Source organism: Fringilla coelebs (assembly GCF_963513975.1).
Source record: "Fringilla coelebs genome assembly, chromosome: 7".
Classification (NCBI taxonomy): Eukaryota; Metazoa; Chordata; class Aves; order Passeriformes; family Fringillidae; genus Fringilla; species Fringilla coelebs.
Window position 1 is genome coordinate 28,285,560 of NC_140035.1, and position 18,139 is coordinate 28,303,698.

Sequence of the window (18,139 nt, forward strand, 5' to 3'; positions counted from 1 at the left end):
GTGGATAGAATTCCTTCTGCCTTTTATAGTACTGCAGTTACTTGTGGCTTGTTGCTGCAGTATCTTTGACTACAATTCAAAATATTTTAATTTTTTAAAATAATGATCTATTCTTTTCTGATAGTTCTTCCCAACTGAGGCTTGCTAAAAAAAAGGTTAAATCAGATTAATACAGATGAGGGATTGTACTGCTTTTCATGTTACACAATATGCTCTATTAAAATAAATAGGCTGCTAATACAAGAGTCTTCACAGTGTTGTATCTCCATACTATCACCTTTGGAGACTGGAAATATTATTTAACTAACTTCAGCTGCTGCTACTACAACCTCCTTATGGTGATAACTCGAATTTGATAGGGAAAAGCTCTAAAACCTCTTGCACTTGGAGGTTTTTGGGGAGCTGGGGCCACTGCCCCTCTGTAGCACGAGCTGTGTGGGTGTTGCTCCCCAGGACGCCCCTGCACGCCGCAGCCTTTGCTGACCATGTGGAGTGCCTGCAGCTGCTGCTGAGCCACAGCGCGCGGGTGAACGCGGCCGACCGCGCGGGCAGGACGCCGCTCATGATGGCAGCGCACAGCGGGCACGTGGGCGCCGTCGGTGAGTGCAGCCCCTGCCCTCTGCTCCTGCACTTCTGCCCCACAGGGGAACCCCGGCATCCTGGCAAAACTCAGCAAGGAAAATAGATTGTGTGGATAATACCCTTCTGCGAGAAAATAGCTTTTCATCCATTAAAAAATACTACTTCTCTGCAGCCTTGGTGAAGATTTGCAATAACAATTTTGAGTTTTTCTTCCTCCCAAGAGCACACTGTAAAGAGCAGGAGGGCAGTAGTAATTCTATTTTCCTGTTTTCTTCTTTGATTTTGAGGAGCAGTAAAGCTACATGTGTAAAAAAGATTATGTAAGCTTTTCCATCCTGTTTTATAGGAAGCCCCATTCTTGAAAAGGCAACTATCAGCAGCTGCTTTTTCCAGTCTAGACTATGTGCCACAGGCACATTGATTGGGGACCTTATGGGCTTTGCAGAATTCCCTTTTCTCTAGCTTCAACAGCACAGGCTGCACCCCAAGTTCTTCATATCCCCTTAGTCCTCTCAAAGCAGGATTTACTGTGATTCTGAGGCAGAGATGATTCAGGCTAAAACTGCTGATCTGCAAATAGGGAAGTCCATAAATAAATTAGGATTGATATATGTTTGACAGTTTGGGGCACCACAAACAAGTTGTTAGCTCTGCATTTGCCTGCTGATTAACTGCACAAAATTAGTCTGTTCTCTTTCACTAATTTCATTATTATTAGGCTTACATCATGTAAAGACTTAACTGATTAGCCTCTATGCACATGTATATTGAAATAGTATTTTTTTCCTCTCTTTTGATATGTTCATCTGCCCATTGGGTTTGTTCATTGATTTCTACTCTATACCTCAGACTTTTTGGTGAACATTGCCAAGGCTGACCTGACATTAAAAGATAAGGAGTTGAATACATCTTTGCACTTGGCTAGCAGTAAAGTAAGTTGAAGACCTCTCTGTGCTTTTATTCTCATCAGTCTATATGAATATGTGTGTGTGTTTATGCTCCCAAGTTTTTTTCTGCAGTGGAAATGTGGTGGTCACAGTTGTGGTGAGGAAGGGAAAGTTGTTCCAAGCTTTTTCTCTTGTCTGTTTTAAAGTATTGTCTATTGAGAAATAGGGATGGCTCTTATGACAGCTGAAACATAAGTAAGTGACACTAAGAGAAGTAAAGGCACTAAGAGGAGTAAAGGAAACCCTTTAAGGTTTTACCAGGTAATCTCACTGTAAAACAGCTTAACAGGTTCAATAACAAAGAAAAATAAAATTATTTTTTATTTATCTCCTGTGAAAGGAGACCAAAATTTTCCCTTAACAAAGCAGGAGTGAAACTGGAGGTATTGATTAGATGGGTGATGGTGTCTCTTCCTAAGCCTTCTCCTCTCCTCTTAATTCCAATTTCTACTGCTATTTCTGCAAGAAAAAATGCAGAGAGGATTCCCTTTCCTGGGCCTTTTCTTTTGCTCCTATCCACAGACTGGATTCCAGTATGATCATATTACTCCAGTTTCTGCAGACACATGAGCCTTGCTGAATTCTCAAGGTCCTTCAGGCAGCTGTTCCCCTGCCAGGACTGTAGGCTTAGCATCTGCAACTTGCAGTGCAGAAACAGGATCAGAAAGAAGGCCTGGATCTGTATTATTCCCAAAGTTCCCTTGTTAGAGCTCTCTGACACTGAGGAGGTTTTCTAGCAGCTTATTAATAATACAGAAAGGCATTTAAAGACCCACAAAGCGTGGTATTCGTTTCTGAGATGAAAGCATTCTCTGTCACTGTGTAGTTCTGATAAATCATCCACTGAATGTTCACTCAAGAGAAAACAGCATTCTCTGAAAGCTGAGGAAGTGAATTCATATTTAATGAATGCAGGGTTGAAAGACAGGTGAATGTCTACATTTCTAAATGTGCTAAAACATCCCAGCAGTGATGGGTCACAAATGGTATTTTACGACTCGCTTAGTTCACCTTCTACACAGGCTTACTGAGCAGCATCTTTTGTATTTCAAGTTGAGTTATTAAATTTATTTCACTTTTATTATGTAACATTTCTTTTGCCTCTATTTCAAACTCCTCAGCAAATTAACACTTTGGTTTTTTTCCCTAACTACAGGGTCATGAAAAATGTGCCTTGTTAATACTTGACAAGATCCAAGAACAGAGCCTTATTAATGCAAAAAATAATGCATTGCAGACGTAAGTATAGCCTGATCCTCTCAAGTTCACTTATTCACCAGAATATTCCAATTTACCAATTCAAATTCATGTCTCAGATTACTTAATAGAACAGTAAAGTTAATTTCTGATTTTTTGGAACACTTTCCCTTGAAAAAGACCCAAATTGTATTGCAGTTTCACTTTTAATTTTGATTCCGTTCATGCCATTTCTATGCATGATCTGGTGGAAAAATTAGATGAGGTCATTTATTTAAAGACTATATCAAAATGTCTATTAATCATGTGGACATATAAGTATACGTCTGGCATTTTCTAGTGAACTTCATCCTAAATTTAAATAATTTATTTAGACTTACTTAGACTTTAAGGTGGTACATTTAGTTCTCTGAAGGTTTTTTAGGTGCTATTTTATGTGCAATTTCTGTCCATAGCATATGTTATCAGCTGCAACTGTTTGTTGCATGGGGAATCCCACCACAGGAGATTCAACCATGAGTTCAGGTGGCAGATCACCTAGAGCTTGCAGAAGAATTTATTCCATCTTAGTCCTTTTTTCCCCTCTTCCAACATGAAAGTGTTTTTCCTGTCCTGCTAGCTGTCCCCAAACCAGAGCATTGGGTGTTGGGCCAGAAAAAGGAGCAAACCAATGTCTATTTTTAATTTCCAGCTGCTCTGCAGTAGCAGAGATGAGCAATTGAGTATTCAAGGATAAAAAGGCAATACAATGATATTGAACAGCCTGTAGCAGCCAGAATTAAGGACAGAACAAGGCATTTCTTCAGTCTTGGATTCCTTTTCCTTTTAAACATCAATTGTGTGCTGCAAACAGTGCAAAAATGAGAACCTTTTAAAGATCTTTAGGCTGAAAAGTATTAAGCAATCTTTGTGTGCTTGCACAAAAAAAAAATTTTGTTTTAGAGATGTGGAACATGACAATTATTTCAAAGGCTGCAATAAAATTTAGTCTACAATATAATTCTAATGATCCAAGGAAGGAAACCATTCTCTTTCAGATGCTGGGTATGCTTTAAGCATTGCCTGATTTTGTTCAGAAAATCTGTTGTAAACTGAAGTTGAATTTAGTTGTTATGTTTTTGTAGACCTCTTCATATTGCTGCACGAAATGGCCTAAAGATGGTGGTTGAAGAGTTGCTGGCCAAAGGGGCCTGTGTCCTGGCAGTAGATGAAAATGGTAAGTAAATGATACACTTTGACAGTCTTCAGTAGGACCCAAGAGGTAATTTTACAACAGACTGAAGCAATAGACTTAAAAGGGGATGATAGACTTCGTTGATGCCTTTATCCTTCCAAGAACAGACAATGAGTTGTGTGAGTACCTATTAAAAAAAAGAAAATGAAAAGATACTCTTTCTTTAGTATAAGAATCTACTTTAAACATCACAGTGGTCCCTTTTACTGTTCATTTTGCATGTACTGTCAACAGCTAGTCTTTTTTAATGCCTGAGTGCAGTGGTAACTTGAATTTCCTAAACATGCAAGTGGCACCGGATAATTCTGACGCCTTGCAGAAGAATTAAGGAATTTGCATTCAATCAGCGCATGTTTTAATGGGTAGGAAGAAAACCATCAACATATGTTTGAGTGTGTCCCAGCTCATTCTGAGAACAAACCTTGTGCTTGCCAATTATCTGACCAAGAAGCAATTAAATTACTGTTGTTTCATAAAAATACATAATTGGTTACTAAATTAAATCATTTTATTTCAGACTTCAATGAAGTCCTTCCCTAAAAATTATAAGGAACCAGAGAGGGATGTGATTCTACAGTGATAGTTTTTAAAAATATCTTCCTGAAATAAGTTGGTCTTTCTTACAATACTAACTTCATGGCATTAATGTAACAATCGGGTACCTCCATTTTTCCATATCTGTAAAGTAACACTAAATAAAGTAACTACTCACCCATCATTGCAAGACATTTGAGATCTGTGGATGAAAAGAACTGAGTGGTATTTAGTATAAGCCAAATGCTACTTAGCTATACCTGAATGAATGAGTTCCACAGAAGTCATCTGACCCTAACCTCACGTCAGAGATAGGGGACAGAAAAATTAACCAGACTGTCTTTTAACCACAGATTTTATCCTTAAAATAGTACATACAGGTCCAGCTAATTTGTATGTAACACATGACAATTAGATTTAAATTTTATACACATATAGTTTTTCTAGGAACAACATACACATTTTAAAAGAGAGATGTTCAAGTAGAATCTTAGCATATTCACAGATCTAAAGAATATTAACACTTGGAACACATGGAAGAGGAAATGCACTGACTGCAGTCAGTGCTTAAATGTGGGTATTTGGCAACAAAACTGTATTTACTTTTTGCCTACCAAGTTCATCTGCGCTGCAGATCTTGTCTTCCTCGAGGCAGTAGGTACCAGAAGTGGCCACTGCCTCGCATTACTATTGCTGCAGTGCTGAAGATGTAACCATCTGCAAAAGAATTTTTCAGCTCTTAGCATAAAAGGAGGATTTGTTGGAAAGGGCTGGAGTTCTGCACAGCAGCGTGTAAAATGTACAGACCGTAAGTGTAATGAGCACATTGGCTTCCAGGGCTCATGTACGTGAAGAGCTGCTTTAGGGCAGTGCTTGGACAGGACCCAAGTCAAACTGCAGTGAAGACAAGCTTCTAATAGCTCCCTAGTCCTTTGTGTGACTGACATTGGAGTCTTACTAGCTGTGTATTTGAAGTGTATGCCATGCTTGCTGAATACAGCTAATATTTTTCTAACACAGTGTATATTTGGGTAACTAAACATCCAGTCACACCTGGTACCCATGTACCCCCTGCACTGGTCTAATTATTTTATAATATAATTCCTAAATAAACTGCTTGCCAAGTTGAGTAGATACTCAACTGATCAATCTTTAAAATTGTTCGCTTATTAAATCAAACTTTTTTAAACTACTGTCTTTCATGTTTAATGAAAGTTGTTGCTCTCAGAATGAGACTCGTTCATACGCACAGAAACCGAAGCCAGTTTCTGTCCCTGTTGCTGTAGTCCCTGTGTTCTGTATCGGCCATGCTGTGTGTGCTGTAGAACTGTGTTTAGCTTTGATTGACCTGGCGCAGTGTTTGCTGCCTGGTTTCACACAAGCAGTGCTTGTTGTGGTCCCGGTGACTGCGGTGCCCCCGGTGTCTCTCCCAGCATGTCCCGTGTGAGTGAGTAACACGCCTGGCATGTGTAACCCCATCCATGTCCCCACGGTGTCCCTAGAGATGTACCTGAGGAATGCCGGGTGCCCCAGGTGCCCTCAGTACTAACCATTGCCTTGTCTGCGTTTGTGCCCAGGTCATACGCCAGCCCTGGCTTGTGCTCCTAACAAAGACGTGGCTGACTGCCTGGCACTCATTTTGGCTACCATGATGCCTTTTTCTCCCTCCAGTTCAGTGACGGCTTTCAACTTCGCTTGTTTTAAAAAAGACAATTTGGGCAGGACGCACCTCTGCGATGGCTCCGCTATGGGCAGCATTAACTCTTATGATAAGCCCTTGAGTAATAACATAGGAACAGAGGATGGGTACAATGAAAATGATTCAGATTCTGAAACATTTTGACTCATTGGTATTCCAAAAATTTTTTCGTTATTGTTTCATTTCAGCTTTCATTTTTGTCTTTTTAAGCAGCTTAAATCCCACAGTTATATTCTTAATTATTATTCTTGACAAGTAGGCATTGAAAGATTTGTAGTGCTGATGAGAATCAAGCCTTTAAATAACAAAATTAGAGGGATTTACTGGAACACATTCCTATTAGAGTTCTGCAGCTTTTCAGTTTTCTGATGTTTTCTTTAGGCCCAAAGTGCCCCTGTGGAAAGTCTCTACCTCTTATTTTAAGTAGAAAAAGAGAAAATGCCTTTTTTCTTTTAGACAGCACAAGTAAACAGGGAACTGTTTGTAAAGAGTTCTTTCATGTTTTAGCTGCACCTTTAGTGCACAATCCTATTTCCAGCATAGCCTTCACAGATTTGAGCATCGCCCCTTTCCTATGTTTGTCTGTTTCCTGCTTCCAGGGGCTCTGTTAATTAGATAATTTTTTTACATGAACCAAAGGTAAAGTTGTAATCTTAAAACTGCCTGTATTACTTTTCTACAGGAAATGAAACCTTTTACATTCTGCCTGTATTAAGCACTTAAACGTACAGAAGGCACTTTTTACAGTTCTTAGTTGCAGTACACAATTAGAAAAATGTAGTTGTTAACTCTAAAGGCCAAATTCTGCTCATCTCACCATATTTTCCCATGAACATCACTTCTGTAAGATGCTAATCACTTGGCCCTTATTTTTTTTTCAATTCAGGACAGATGTTTATTTGCACTACAGAATTGGGGTCATTAGATGTTTCTGTCACCTGAGCCATTAATCATGAATCCAGTACCAGTAAAAAAAGGGGAGAGGGGGAGAAATCATGTGTAGACAAAGGTGTATGGAAAAGTTTCTAATTATTTGCCAACTTAAATGACGCTTTTTTCCTTTTCTATGGTTAAATCATTTATTTTTACTGTAAACAGTATTAAATTTTAAGATACTTTTGCCAGTGTTTGGATTAACAGAGCAAAGGTAAAGCAATGAAAGCGTAACACCAAAAGTTGAAATACCAAACACCAGAAACATAGCAGTGTACCGTGTGGGGGACCAGAGATAGATGCTAAAGAGCCTTTTGTCACCAGCTTTTAAAGCAGTGTCAACTTTGTGAATATGTTTACTCCTTCTGCCAAAGTTTCTAGGTCAAATGGACCCCGACCTTCCTCTGCAACAGATGTACAAAAGGAAGAATGAGACTTTGTAAACAAAAACAAAAACCACAAACAAAAAACTATCATGAACTAACCAGCTATACCAAGAGGACCAAAATGCTTCAGTAATTCAGTTGAAGACTTTGCTACTTTTATTTTTTTTTCAAATGTGAGTGACATAATGAAGTAGTTTTTTCTAAATGAGAAAAATATAAACTTTTGAGGTAAAAGTAGTCTTGGGTGAATTTTACATTTTATGACACAGATTTCAAGTTGACATTTTTAACTGATGATGTGTTGACCACAGGTGGGTTTTTTTCCCAGACTTAAGAATATGTTCATATACTTTTAATGTAAATGTGTTTCTATTTATTTGGGATGAAACAAATGCCCAGGAAAAATCACTATGGCTTGTTCTTCTAGTTAGCATTCATGCATACTGAAATGAAATGTGAATCTGGCAAGACTGAGGGCCTGAGGAGCAAAAAGGAAGGGTGGATGCACACTGGGAGAGTGCCCATCTTGTCTGGAATGCAAAGGTCCACTGTCTGTGTTGGGAAAAAGCAGAAAGCAAAACACCTTCCTTTGTTGAAGAGCTTAAGAAGGCTCCAGCCCCTTGCCAGACAGGTGAGAAAACCCACACAGCTGTGGCAGAGCAAGGAGTCAGGTGTTCCTGTCATTCACATTCAGCTTGTCTCAGGCCTGTGTCTGTGCTGGGAGGATGAAATGACCTTCCTCGGTGCTCGCTTTTGGCAGAGTAAAGGAAAAGTAACGATTTGAATTTTAGTTGCAGTTTTTAGCTCTGTTCTGCTGGATTGTTGAAAATCTATTGGCAGATTTCAGTTCTTTAATTACTAAAAAAAAAATAAATTGATGTATTAAGTTTATTTTGCCTTACTAAAATTGAGTATTTTTTTCCTTGGATGTTAGCAATCTTCCAAAGTTTACAACAACAACAAAAAAAAAACCCTTTTCTCTCAACTCTGTAGTTTCTACAGTAGAATAACAGAGAACCTGAAACCTTGGTTTTCTTCTCAGAAATAGCACCAAATAATACTTTAATTGGTTTTTCTCAGCATTTTTGTTTTTAGAAGTTGCAGAATAGCAATAACCATGTTACTTAAAACACTGAAAATAAGGAGAGAACAATTGTTAAAATTTTCAGTGGCGCCTGTTCCAAAATGAATAGTAATCCCAAATTTGGGGGTTTTTTAATGTAGAAGGATGGCATTGAAAACAAACATATGGGAAATAGCTGCCACCTATCTAACAGCAGAATCAGCATTTCAATCTTATTTTAACCAGAAATGTAGGCAGGCTCCTTGGCAGGATTAGTTGTAAGTCTCACCCTGAAATACAGAAAATTGCGTTATCCTACATGACAGTGCTTCATTAAGAGAAAACCAGCCCTCTTTTTATAAAGTTGTTATATTATTTTAAGCAGCCATTTAAAAAGTCTCAGTATTTTTACCTGCTGCCCATACAGTTACCAAAACTTTTTCTAATACCTCGTAACACTGGTAATTGTCGAGTGCAACAGCTGCTGCCTCTTAGTGCATCCCAGAAGTGGAGGTGATTTATTTCTGAGACACGCTGGTCCTTTCAGGAGCCAAATCCAACCTTTATCCATGAAACCTCACAATGCTGCCAGGATGCAGCATTCCAAAAAGCACAGGAACATAGGCTGTTCTCACCTCCAGGGCACTGCACAGGTCGTGTTTTGAGGGCGCTGGATTTAGGAGGAAAACTGCCACAAGCGAGACACTCGAAAGTGCTCAGTGTTGGCCTCTCCCACATCTCATGTGAGTTACCAGAATCCCTTTTTTTTTGTATGCTAGCGCATTAATCTGTAATTTATCACATGTAGAAATCAATGTGTAGTTTAGGGCAGGTATATAAGCATGCGAGTAATGTTACTCTTGTAAATAATCTCCTTGCCTTTCTGTGGACTCCTTACAAGAGTAATCATACAGAATCGTTGCACTTAACCCTGGATCCTGCAACTTAACACACGCGGACAGCTTCTGTGTCTGCACCCAGCAGAGGGCACTTGGGGAGGGGCAGCTCCCTGCCCAGGCGTGTTGGCAGGGTCGTTTCATCCTGTATTTTAACCACAGCTGCAGGTGGAATCCAGAGCAGGACAGGCTCCCAAGTGTCTCTCATAAATACTGAGTTACAACCTCCGGACTGCCTGAATTAGCTGTGAAATAGCTCAGGGGATTTCTGTTCATCGCTACTAAAAGGGCACCATAATGTGTTTGGTACTTTTATGCAGTCAACAACTGCCAGGTTACTGAATTAGAACAAACACATGAAATGAATTGTTTATCCATTGTACTGTTGAGAAACTTGGTTATGTATTTGAGGATGATTTAAAAAAAAAATTGTGATTTTTATTCTTAGTCATGTAAGAAATATTAGAGTGCCTTTTTATATTTGTGTATAATGGAAATGTTTTGTGAAACTTGTCTTTTTTTTTTCATTTGAGTGTTATAAAAGCAATATATTACCAGTAAATTTTCATTTCAGACCTTCTTTGAATGTATAAAGTGTTTCTTCTTTTCATATGTTCTACCTGCATTGAAATGAAAATTAATATGCTAAATTTCTATAGGAATAATGTATAATTTTCGCAGTGCTGAAAATGCTTTCTTATTACACAAAAAGTAAACTTAGGTCAGTGTTATAGGAAAGGGCGTTTCAAACTAGTGACAATCTTGAGTGTGTGTATAAAATGTTATTTTATGCATTTCTTATGCAGTGATCTACATATTAAAGCCAATATCTTATGTTTTGTAGGTTTTGTCTTATATTTTATGCTTTAGCATGTGCAATATATCTTTGCAAACCATGGTGATATGCATCTGGTGCCAGTGTTATATTTTGCAGAACATTTGTAATAAACTATATAAAACATTGTTTGATGGTTTCGGTGGGGTTTGTCGGTATTGTTTGCTTTTGTAAATTGAAGTTTAAGGACTTGGGTAAATGTCACATGTGAAATGAGGAAAAAAAACTTAATTCATTGAATGACTTGGAATTCAACCTGAATCTTCTCAAGCACAGTTTAATAACTTTTTAAACTACTGAATGCTGTATTGATGTAATAAAGAACCCTAACTGTAAACTACTATTGCAATGCATTCAGATGGTTATTTTTACAAATAAAAATGGTACAAATACAGTGGAAAACGGAGTAAATTTTGTTGCTTTTGGGGGAGCCGGGGAGGCCTAAGTATTTCGCAGTATGAAAATGCAAGTATTTCATACTTCCCTCATATGTAAATACCCCTTGCCCTAGAAAGCTGATTGTCCTTTCTCTGTAGATTCGAGGAAGGTGGGGGAGCAAAATAAACCAACACGGAAATTTTTTTCTTTGCTCAGTTATAAAATATTTTACTGTTTTCCCTGGTGAGCCCCGCCTGCACTGCTGGGTGTGCCCTGCAGCCGGCTGGGGCAGCAGTCCCACAGGGACTAAAATGTAGCACAGAGCTTAAAGACAGCCGTAGTAAGGTGTTAAAAGCACCCGAATTAAAGCAAACAACAAAGCCTACAAAAAGGAAAAGGAAAAAAAAAAAACCAAACCACAGAATCAAATCCCCACCAGGGCTTTTTAGGTGGTGAGTGCCTGCAGCTTTATGGACGTTCATCATTGAACCGCTCCCCCCGGGGCAGGGTCCGTGCCCAGGGGAGTGTGCGGGTTTATTTTCGGCATGGTGCGCGGCCCCGCGGTGCGCCCGGCTGGCTCCGGCGGGGCTGGATGTGCCCTCACGGCCCCGGCCCCTCACGGCCCCGGCGCGGCGCCCTCCCCATCATGGCGGACACGCCTCCCCCGCGAGCCGCGACATGGCGGGCGGGCCCCTCGGCCCGGCGGCCGCCCGACCTCCCCAACATGGCGGCCGCCCCCTGGCGCCGGCGGCGGCCAGGTTGAGGCGCCGGCCCGGCCGCCCTCCCGCTCCGCCTCCCGGGCGGCGGCGCTCCCGCCCCGCCCCGCCCCGCCGTGCCCGTGTGCGCGGGGAGCAGCGCTCCGCTCCGCGGGGCGCCATGGGGCGGGCGGGCCGCCGGCTGCCCGCGCTGGCAGCGCTCTTCTACGGGGCGCTGGCGGCCCTGGTGCTGCTGGGCGTGCGGGACGTGATGTTCCTCTACGAGGAGAACCGGTGCAGCATGACCTACATGTACGAGTACCCCGAGTACCTGGTGAGTGCGGCGGGGTGTAACAGGTGGGACCTGCCGCTCCCGGGGCGGTGCCGCCCGCCCCGCCGCGGCCGGAGCCCGGAGCCGGGAGCCTGAGGCGTAGCTCCCCTGGGGAGGGAGAACAGCCCCGAACTCGGTAAATGGGGCACGGGCAGCTGGGCGGGAGCGGGGCCGGGCTGGCAGGACGCGGTGTGGCGGTGCCCCTCGGGGGGCAGAGCGGCGGCAGAGCTGCCCACCTGTAACCCTGCGGGGCGCTGGGTGCCGCCGCCGTGCGAAGCCTGCCCGCGGCCGGAGCTGCCCGTGCCTGGGGTTCCGTGTGGCGCTGTGAAACCCCGGAGCTCACACGGGTGTTGGCCGAGCAAGGGGCTGGGCCGGCTCCTCCGCCAGCACGGGCAGTGCCCGGGAGGCCGAGCCTTGCGCTTCGTGGCCCTTCTCATGATTTCCTAGTGAGAAGTAACCGGTGTGTCGGAAAAGCGCAGAACTGAGCTTTGACTGGTAATGTGTCTCTCAAGGTGGTGAGCGGTGGTGCAAAGTCTTCTCGGAGAGCGCTTTGGAGGTGGCATGTGCCACAATGTACACGGGAGAGCTTATAAAGCCTTCCGAGGTCCCTCTTGTTCTGCTAACAGCCTTGTAGAAGTCTCTTTGAAAACCTGGGATCAGTTTGAGAGAGGGGACTGCTCCTTCCACACACTATTCTGTCTTAGTCCTGGAAGGATGTAAATGCATATTTAAGTTTGCTGCTAATGCTGCAGCACGCAGTTGTTAGAAAACTATTTCTCTTTTTGATATTAGTAAATATTACAGCATTTTCTCACTTCTTGGAGAAGTCAGCATAATTGGTTGACTTCTGAACATTCATTTTTCATTATCTGAGATCTAATTTATGTTAGAAAAAATAGTAATTATTCTAAATAACACAGTTCAGAAGTAGGTTGCAAGCTGGCTTGCACAGTAAAAATGAAAAACAAAACTTCAGTGTCTAAATTCGTAATGAAGCAGAAAGTTAATTTTTGTATCTATTAACCTTCATTTCCTAACCTTGATATAGCCATCTTAGCCTACAAAAGAGGAACTTGGTATGGCTACAGGGATTGTTTTGTCAGTGCTGTAGAACAAATTCGTTTAAGCAGTTATAAGTACTTAAATACTGCACAGCAAGTTCTGAGATCTCCTGGCAGCCAGAACCTACTTCAGCTTCAATCTGAAGCCAACCAGCTGAAAGTTACTGGCAAAATCCGTGTGATGGAAATTGGCGGGTGCCTGAAACTCTTGTCTGCCACCACATCTTTTGTATTTACTTATTATGGAAGGGCTTAAATTCAGGCATCTTTAGGTGGGATGCAAGGCTTAAAGGCGAGCAGTAGTTCCGTGCAGGAGATGCAAGTCACAGCTGGCTGTATTGCCCTCTGGAATTTCTGTTTCCTGTGTAATCACTTTCACCGTGCACAAAACAGTACTTTGGGCTGGGGGGCAAACTGTGAATTCGTTTGGGTTTGCTGAGGTATTGTACTTTACAGGTAGCTTTTTATTGTTGGAGGTGTCTGTGCTGTGTGTAGTGCTGCCTTCACTAGGAAACCCCAGGGTGGGAGTTTCGAGTGGGAGGTACCTGTCCTTGCTTCCGGATTTGGTATCACGTTACACAACAAGTAATTGCTTGAGCAGTTAAACAAGAAGTTTAATTTCTTTTGTGCCCATCAGTGTGGGTTAGCTCACAGTCAGCCTTGTAATTATTCATCTTTTTTTGCATGTATTTGAACTTAACCTGCCCTTGTCCTGTTCAGCTGTACTTGGCAAGAGATTCAGAAGTTAGTAATCAGGACTTGTTCACATAAACCTAATTTCTTACAGAACCAGGGTGAAAAACCAAGCCTGCGCTGACATTGTAAGAAGTTGCTGTAGCTTGCTACAACTGATTACATAAGCAGTGTCTTGGGAATTCACAGTTTAAACCCACTGTCATGGAACATGAATGTCTCTTTTCCTTTGGAGTTATACATTGCCATTTTGTTATAATATTTAAATACTGCGATTTACCAAAAAATCCCCCAACCCCCCAGTATTTTGACAGTACAGTTCTCGCAGGTTGTGTGGGTTTTTGTGTTTGACAACGCCCCAAGGAAGAATAGCGAGTTAATTTTATGTTCCATAAAAGTTTTTGAAAAGACAATGAACCAGGAAGTTTCTGTGGATGAACAGTTGATTTGATGTGTCAGGAAGTCATATAAGCACATCTTGGTGACAATCTTAGTTTAGTAATGGGAACTGCTGAAGGGTTTTTTTTATATAATTTTGAAAGCCTTTGCAATAGGAGCAGCAGGAAGGAATAAGAATGGGACAGTGAGGTGAGTGAAGCTGGAAAGGCAGGACGATGAAGAAAGGGAGAAGACCAAAGGATGATCTGAAGACATAAGCCCTGAATGAAGCTTAAATTTTCTTCTTCTCATTGAAAGAATTTAACTCACAGTCTCACACTGTGTTAATGAATCAAGATATTTTAAAAACTGTAAATAATGCACACACATAGATACAGCTCATAGAATAAAGATATTTTTTTATATATAACACATAATTAAAATAGTTTGCAAAAAACCAGTATACCAAAAACTTTGAAGGGCAAGGGGGAAGGAAAACAGTCATTAGCTAAGGAGAGATAGACAAGAACAGAGGAAGGGAAGGAGTGTGGGGGCACAGAATTAAAGCTAAATCACCTTTATGGTAGATGCAGCTGAGAGAAAATAATAAATTATTTGTATTAAAGATGTTTCTATTTCAGGGAAGCAACTAAAGGAGACTTTACAGGAGATTTCTGATACAAAACTAAGTTTAGTCTTGACCTTGTACTGTAAAAGTGTTTCTTTAAAATGTAAATTGCGCCTTAATAAATTTATTTTTGTATTATGCTATTTTTCTTTCAATTGTTACATAATTGTAACATAAAAAATCAAACATTGGAATGAGTGTATTTGCATGAAAATTTTAAAAATCTCTATCTTAGAAACTGAGAATTATAAACCAACCAGCCTCTATTCAGGTGTTAAACTAAGATAGTAGTAAACAAGAACACATTTAATTAAGACAGTGCCATATGACTCTTAAGAGATTGACTTACTGGTGTGAGATTAATCCTCACCTAGCCCTTGGGATCAAAGGGATTTTGTTCTTTTTTCTTTGGGGATCCTAATCCTGTGAATCAGATGTGTGCTAGGTTAGAGGGTTACTTGTTTTTGTTGAATGACAGCTGACATGTACGTTAGACCTTGAGCTGTCCCAGAGCCAGGCACTTTGTCAGACCACAAGCCCAGCTCTGAAAAGGAAACACAAAAAGCCTGAGGACCACGGGTTTGTTTTTTCTGCTGAGCTGTTTGAGGTGGTCACTGCTGTTGTTTAAACTCCACTGCAGGTGACATCTCTGTTAAACCAGCTAAGAGAATTCCCACGAGGGCTGCAGTTTACCCTGAGGTAGCAGGTGGTACCCGACAGTCACCCACATCCCGCTGCCCTCCAGCTCTGGCTGTCGGATCCTTCTGCTGAGATCCACGGCCTTGGGAAGGGTTCCAGAGCCATTCCAGTGCAGCAGGAATAGTTAGCATCACTCTTGTGCCCCAATTTCTGCTCTCAACTTCTCTTCTCCTGGGAGAATTGGTGGGGTTTTGACAAGCCTTTTTTTTTTCCTTTCCCCCACCTGTATTATAAGGCTGGATTTACTTTATGAACGTGCAGCTTTGATAGATACATAATTGCATTCATTTGCAGTTTGTTTCACAGCTAGTTGAAGGTAATCACTGCTTAGAGTAACTAAATGCCCATTCATTATGCCCAGTAATACTTAAACAGTTTACTTGATATTCCATTTTTAACTAGTTTTGTTTAAAGCCAAACCCCGTTTTTCATTCTGTATTCTTTAGACTGTAATTTACAGCCATAAAAATAAAACCACATATGCCAGATCTTTTCAATGGCTGGATAGCCACTGTATTTTCCTGTTTGTAACTCTATAAACTCTTTTTAACTTTTGCAATAGAAAATAAAATTACCCAAGAAAACAGCCAGACGATACCCAGCATATGAGCTGTATCTCTATGGGGAAGGGAACTATGCTGAAGAAAACAAAAATCTCCTATTGACAGGAATTCCAGTTCTCTTTCTGCCTGGGAATGCTGGCAGTTATAAACAAGGTAAGTGTTTAGCTGAGTTAAAGCTTTGATACAAAAAAAGCTCTCAGATTTGTGCATTAGGTAGTTTTCTGTTTGAAATAATATCAGACAGAGTCATAATGGTTGATCATATTATTCTGTTTAATCCAAACAGTCAAGATACATGATTTTTGTTTGAAATCAGTCAAATGGTTAAGCTATAATATTTCTCTGGAGCAGCAAGGCTTTTGAAAGCCACAAACAGTACAATTTATGCAATTTATGCTCTGGCAGCACTGCACCCTTGCTGTACTTTTGATTGCAAACATCTAGTTGGTTTTGATTTGAACAATGTTTAGTTCTGTTAGTGCCAAATAAAACTCGACCTGAATTTGTTTAGGGGAAACTGCACCATCTGTTGTCTGTGATGTAAAGGAATTGCATGCTATAGAAATCAGCATCATCTAAGCTTGCCCTCTAGTTTCATTATTCCCTACATCTTTATATAGTGGTGGTTTTTCTGGTTTTTCCTTAACATTGTCTTCCCACTTTACATATAGCCTCTTTTGTTTACCCTCTTACATTTCTAGACTCCAAATAAAATGCAGTAATCATTTTAAAGCATTTTTAATTTTCTGAATACCAAAGCTAATGGTACGTGAAGTTTTGTGTTTCAATGTTTACTTTGGTACCTGCTATTCCTTCCAGTCTGGGTTTGTCAGACTGTTATTTTTGTTCCCTAAAATGTGCTTTGAAACAGTGAATAACACTGATGATGTTAGAAAATGGATATGTGTGTGTGGGGGAGAAAACCAGCATAGTCTGAGCCCTGATTCCTTACTGTGATAATTTTTCCTTATATTAGCACTAAACTTGATGATTAAATTACCTGATTTCAGAGAACCTTTAGAGAGCTGGGGTTTTTGAGAATGCACTTGCTTAGCTTATAACAGTGTAAAATATTTTACCAATTAGTACTTTCAGAAAACCCATAGAGACTTCCAGGCACAATAGCATCCAGAGAAGATTACAAACATAATGATTATGAGAGGTGCCATATGGACTTTTGTGATTGTGCATCAAATATTGCAAATCTGTGAATTAATGCTGTCTCTAAACACACGGCAGTACATCACTATGCAGGAAATAGAATGGTTCTCTCAGGGCATTTTAGGAATCAAAAGGAGGATCTGAAAAACAAACTAACTAGGTGAGCAGAAGTACTCCATGCCATGGGAACAATAAATATTTTAGTAATAATCTTTTTGGAATGGATTTAGAGAGACTGGCAGTACATCATCTGTGCATTTTGCAAAACTTTTGTTAAAATTAATTCATATTAATTCTTTCTTTGTTCAGAATTTGTTGTGAGATAACGCAGTTTTATTCTCATGCCTAGATGAGCAGAGAAGGTGTTGCTGTTGTAATTTTCTTAGTTGTTTAAAATATATTCATATTTGCTGAACAATAAAGACGGGGCTGCTGCTGCCTTTGCTGGCCTTGTTATCTTCATAGAACCATTTAGGTCGGAAAGGATCTTTAACATCATGGAATGCAAGCATTAATCCAGCCAAGCCCACCACTAAGCCAATGTCCCTGAGTGCCACATCTACACAGGTTTTAAATGCCTCCAGGCATGCCAACTCCACCACTACCTTGGGCAGCAATGTCTGACCCCCCTTTTGGGGAAGAAACATTCCCTAAGATCCAGTGTAAATGTCCCCTGGTGCACTTGAGGTCATTTCCTCTTGTCCTTTGACTTGAAAGAAGAGGCTCACTCAAAACCCATCTTCAGGAGTTTTTTATGTGGTTACAGGTATTTTTGAAATATTAATTAATCATCTTTTATGGGCACTAAAATGAAATTTGTAAAACAAAATTCAGACTTTGAGTAAAAGACAATCTGAAAAGGAGGGTTCTGCTGTTCTCTCAACCTGTACTGTAAGAGACTCTTGCTCCTGTGTGCTGGATTTGAGCAGACCTTTATGACCATCATTTGTTATTTTATATAGGCACTTTTGGGACTTTTTCTTTTATTTTCTGCTTCTGCTACCATGCCTTCTTATTTGCAGCTGTTATTGTTGCCATCCTGCATTGTCTCCATGGAAACTTGGGGACAATTCTGCACACAAAAGGCTGAATTGAACAGTAGCCAGGGTTAGACAGGGAAGACAGGTCAGAAGCAAGACCTTGTAAAGTGAACATTTTCTCACTTGAGGTTTTAGGTGGACAAGTGTCCTTTAGGATTTGGTTTTGCAATCCCCCATACTTATCTTAGTGGTATTTGGGAATGTTT

The 18,139-nt window shown here is 40.7% G+C and overlaps 2 protein-coding genes across 4 annotated transcripts in view; both read left to right on the forward strand.

The window, feature by feature from the left end:
- The window catches only part of ANKRD44 (ankyrin repeat domain 44), a 131,372-nt gene extending 120,774 nt beyond the window's left edge, over positions 1-10,598 (forward strand). For 2 of the 3 annotated variants that reach the window (XM_084209043.1, XM_084209045.1), the window contains 5 exons: positions 454-599; positions 1,432-1,514; positions 2,686-2,768; positions 3,851-3,942; positions 6,072-10,598. In XM_084209043.1, the coding sequence (XP_084065169.1) occupies positions 454-599; positions 1,432-1,514; positions 2,686-2,768; positions 3,851-3,942; positions 6,072-6,337 (670 nt within the window). In that variant the 3' untranslated portion in view covers positions 6,338-10,598. The remainder of the gene's footprint in view (positions 1-453; positions 600-1,431; positions 1,515-2,685; positions 2,769-3,850; positions 3,943-6,071) is intronic. The other variant, XM_084209044.1, reaches the window with a different exon arrangement.
- A 955-nt stretch (positions 10,599-11,553) lies between these two features.
- PGAP1 (post-GPI attachment to proteins inositol deacylase 1) overlaps positions 11,554-18,139 on the forward strand; it is a 34,788-nt gene continuing 28,202 nt past the window's right edge. Inside the window, exons 1-2 of the mRNA XM_084209538.1 lie at positions 11,554-11,713; positions 15,732-15,885. Of these exons, the coding sequence (XP_084065664.1) occupies positions 11,561-11,713; positions 15,732-15,885 (307 nt within the window). The 5' untranslated portion in view covers positions 11,554-11,560. The remainder of the gene's footprint in view (positions 11,714-15,731; positions 15,886-18,139) is intronic.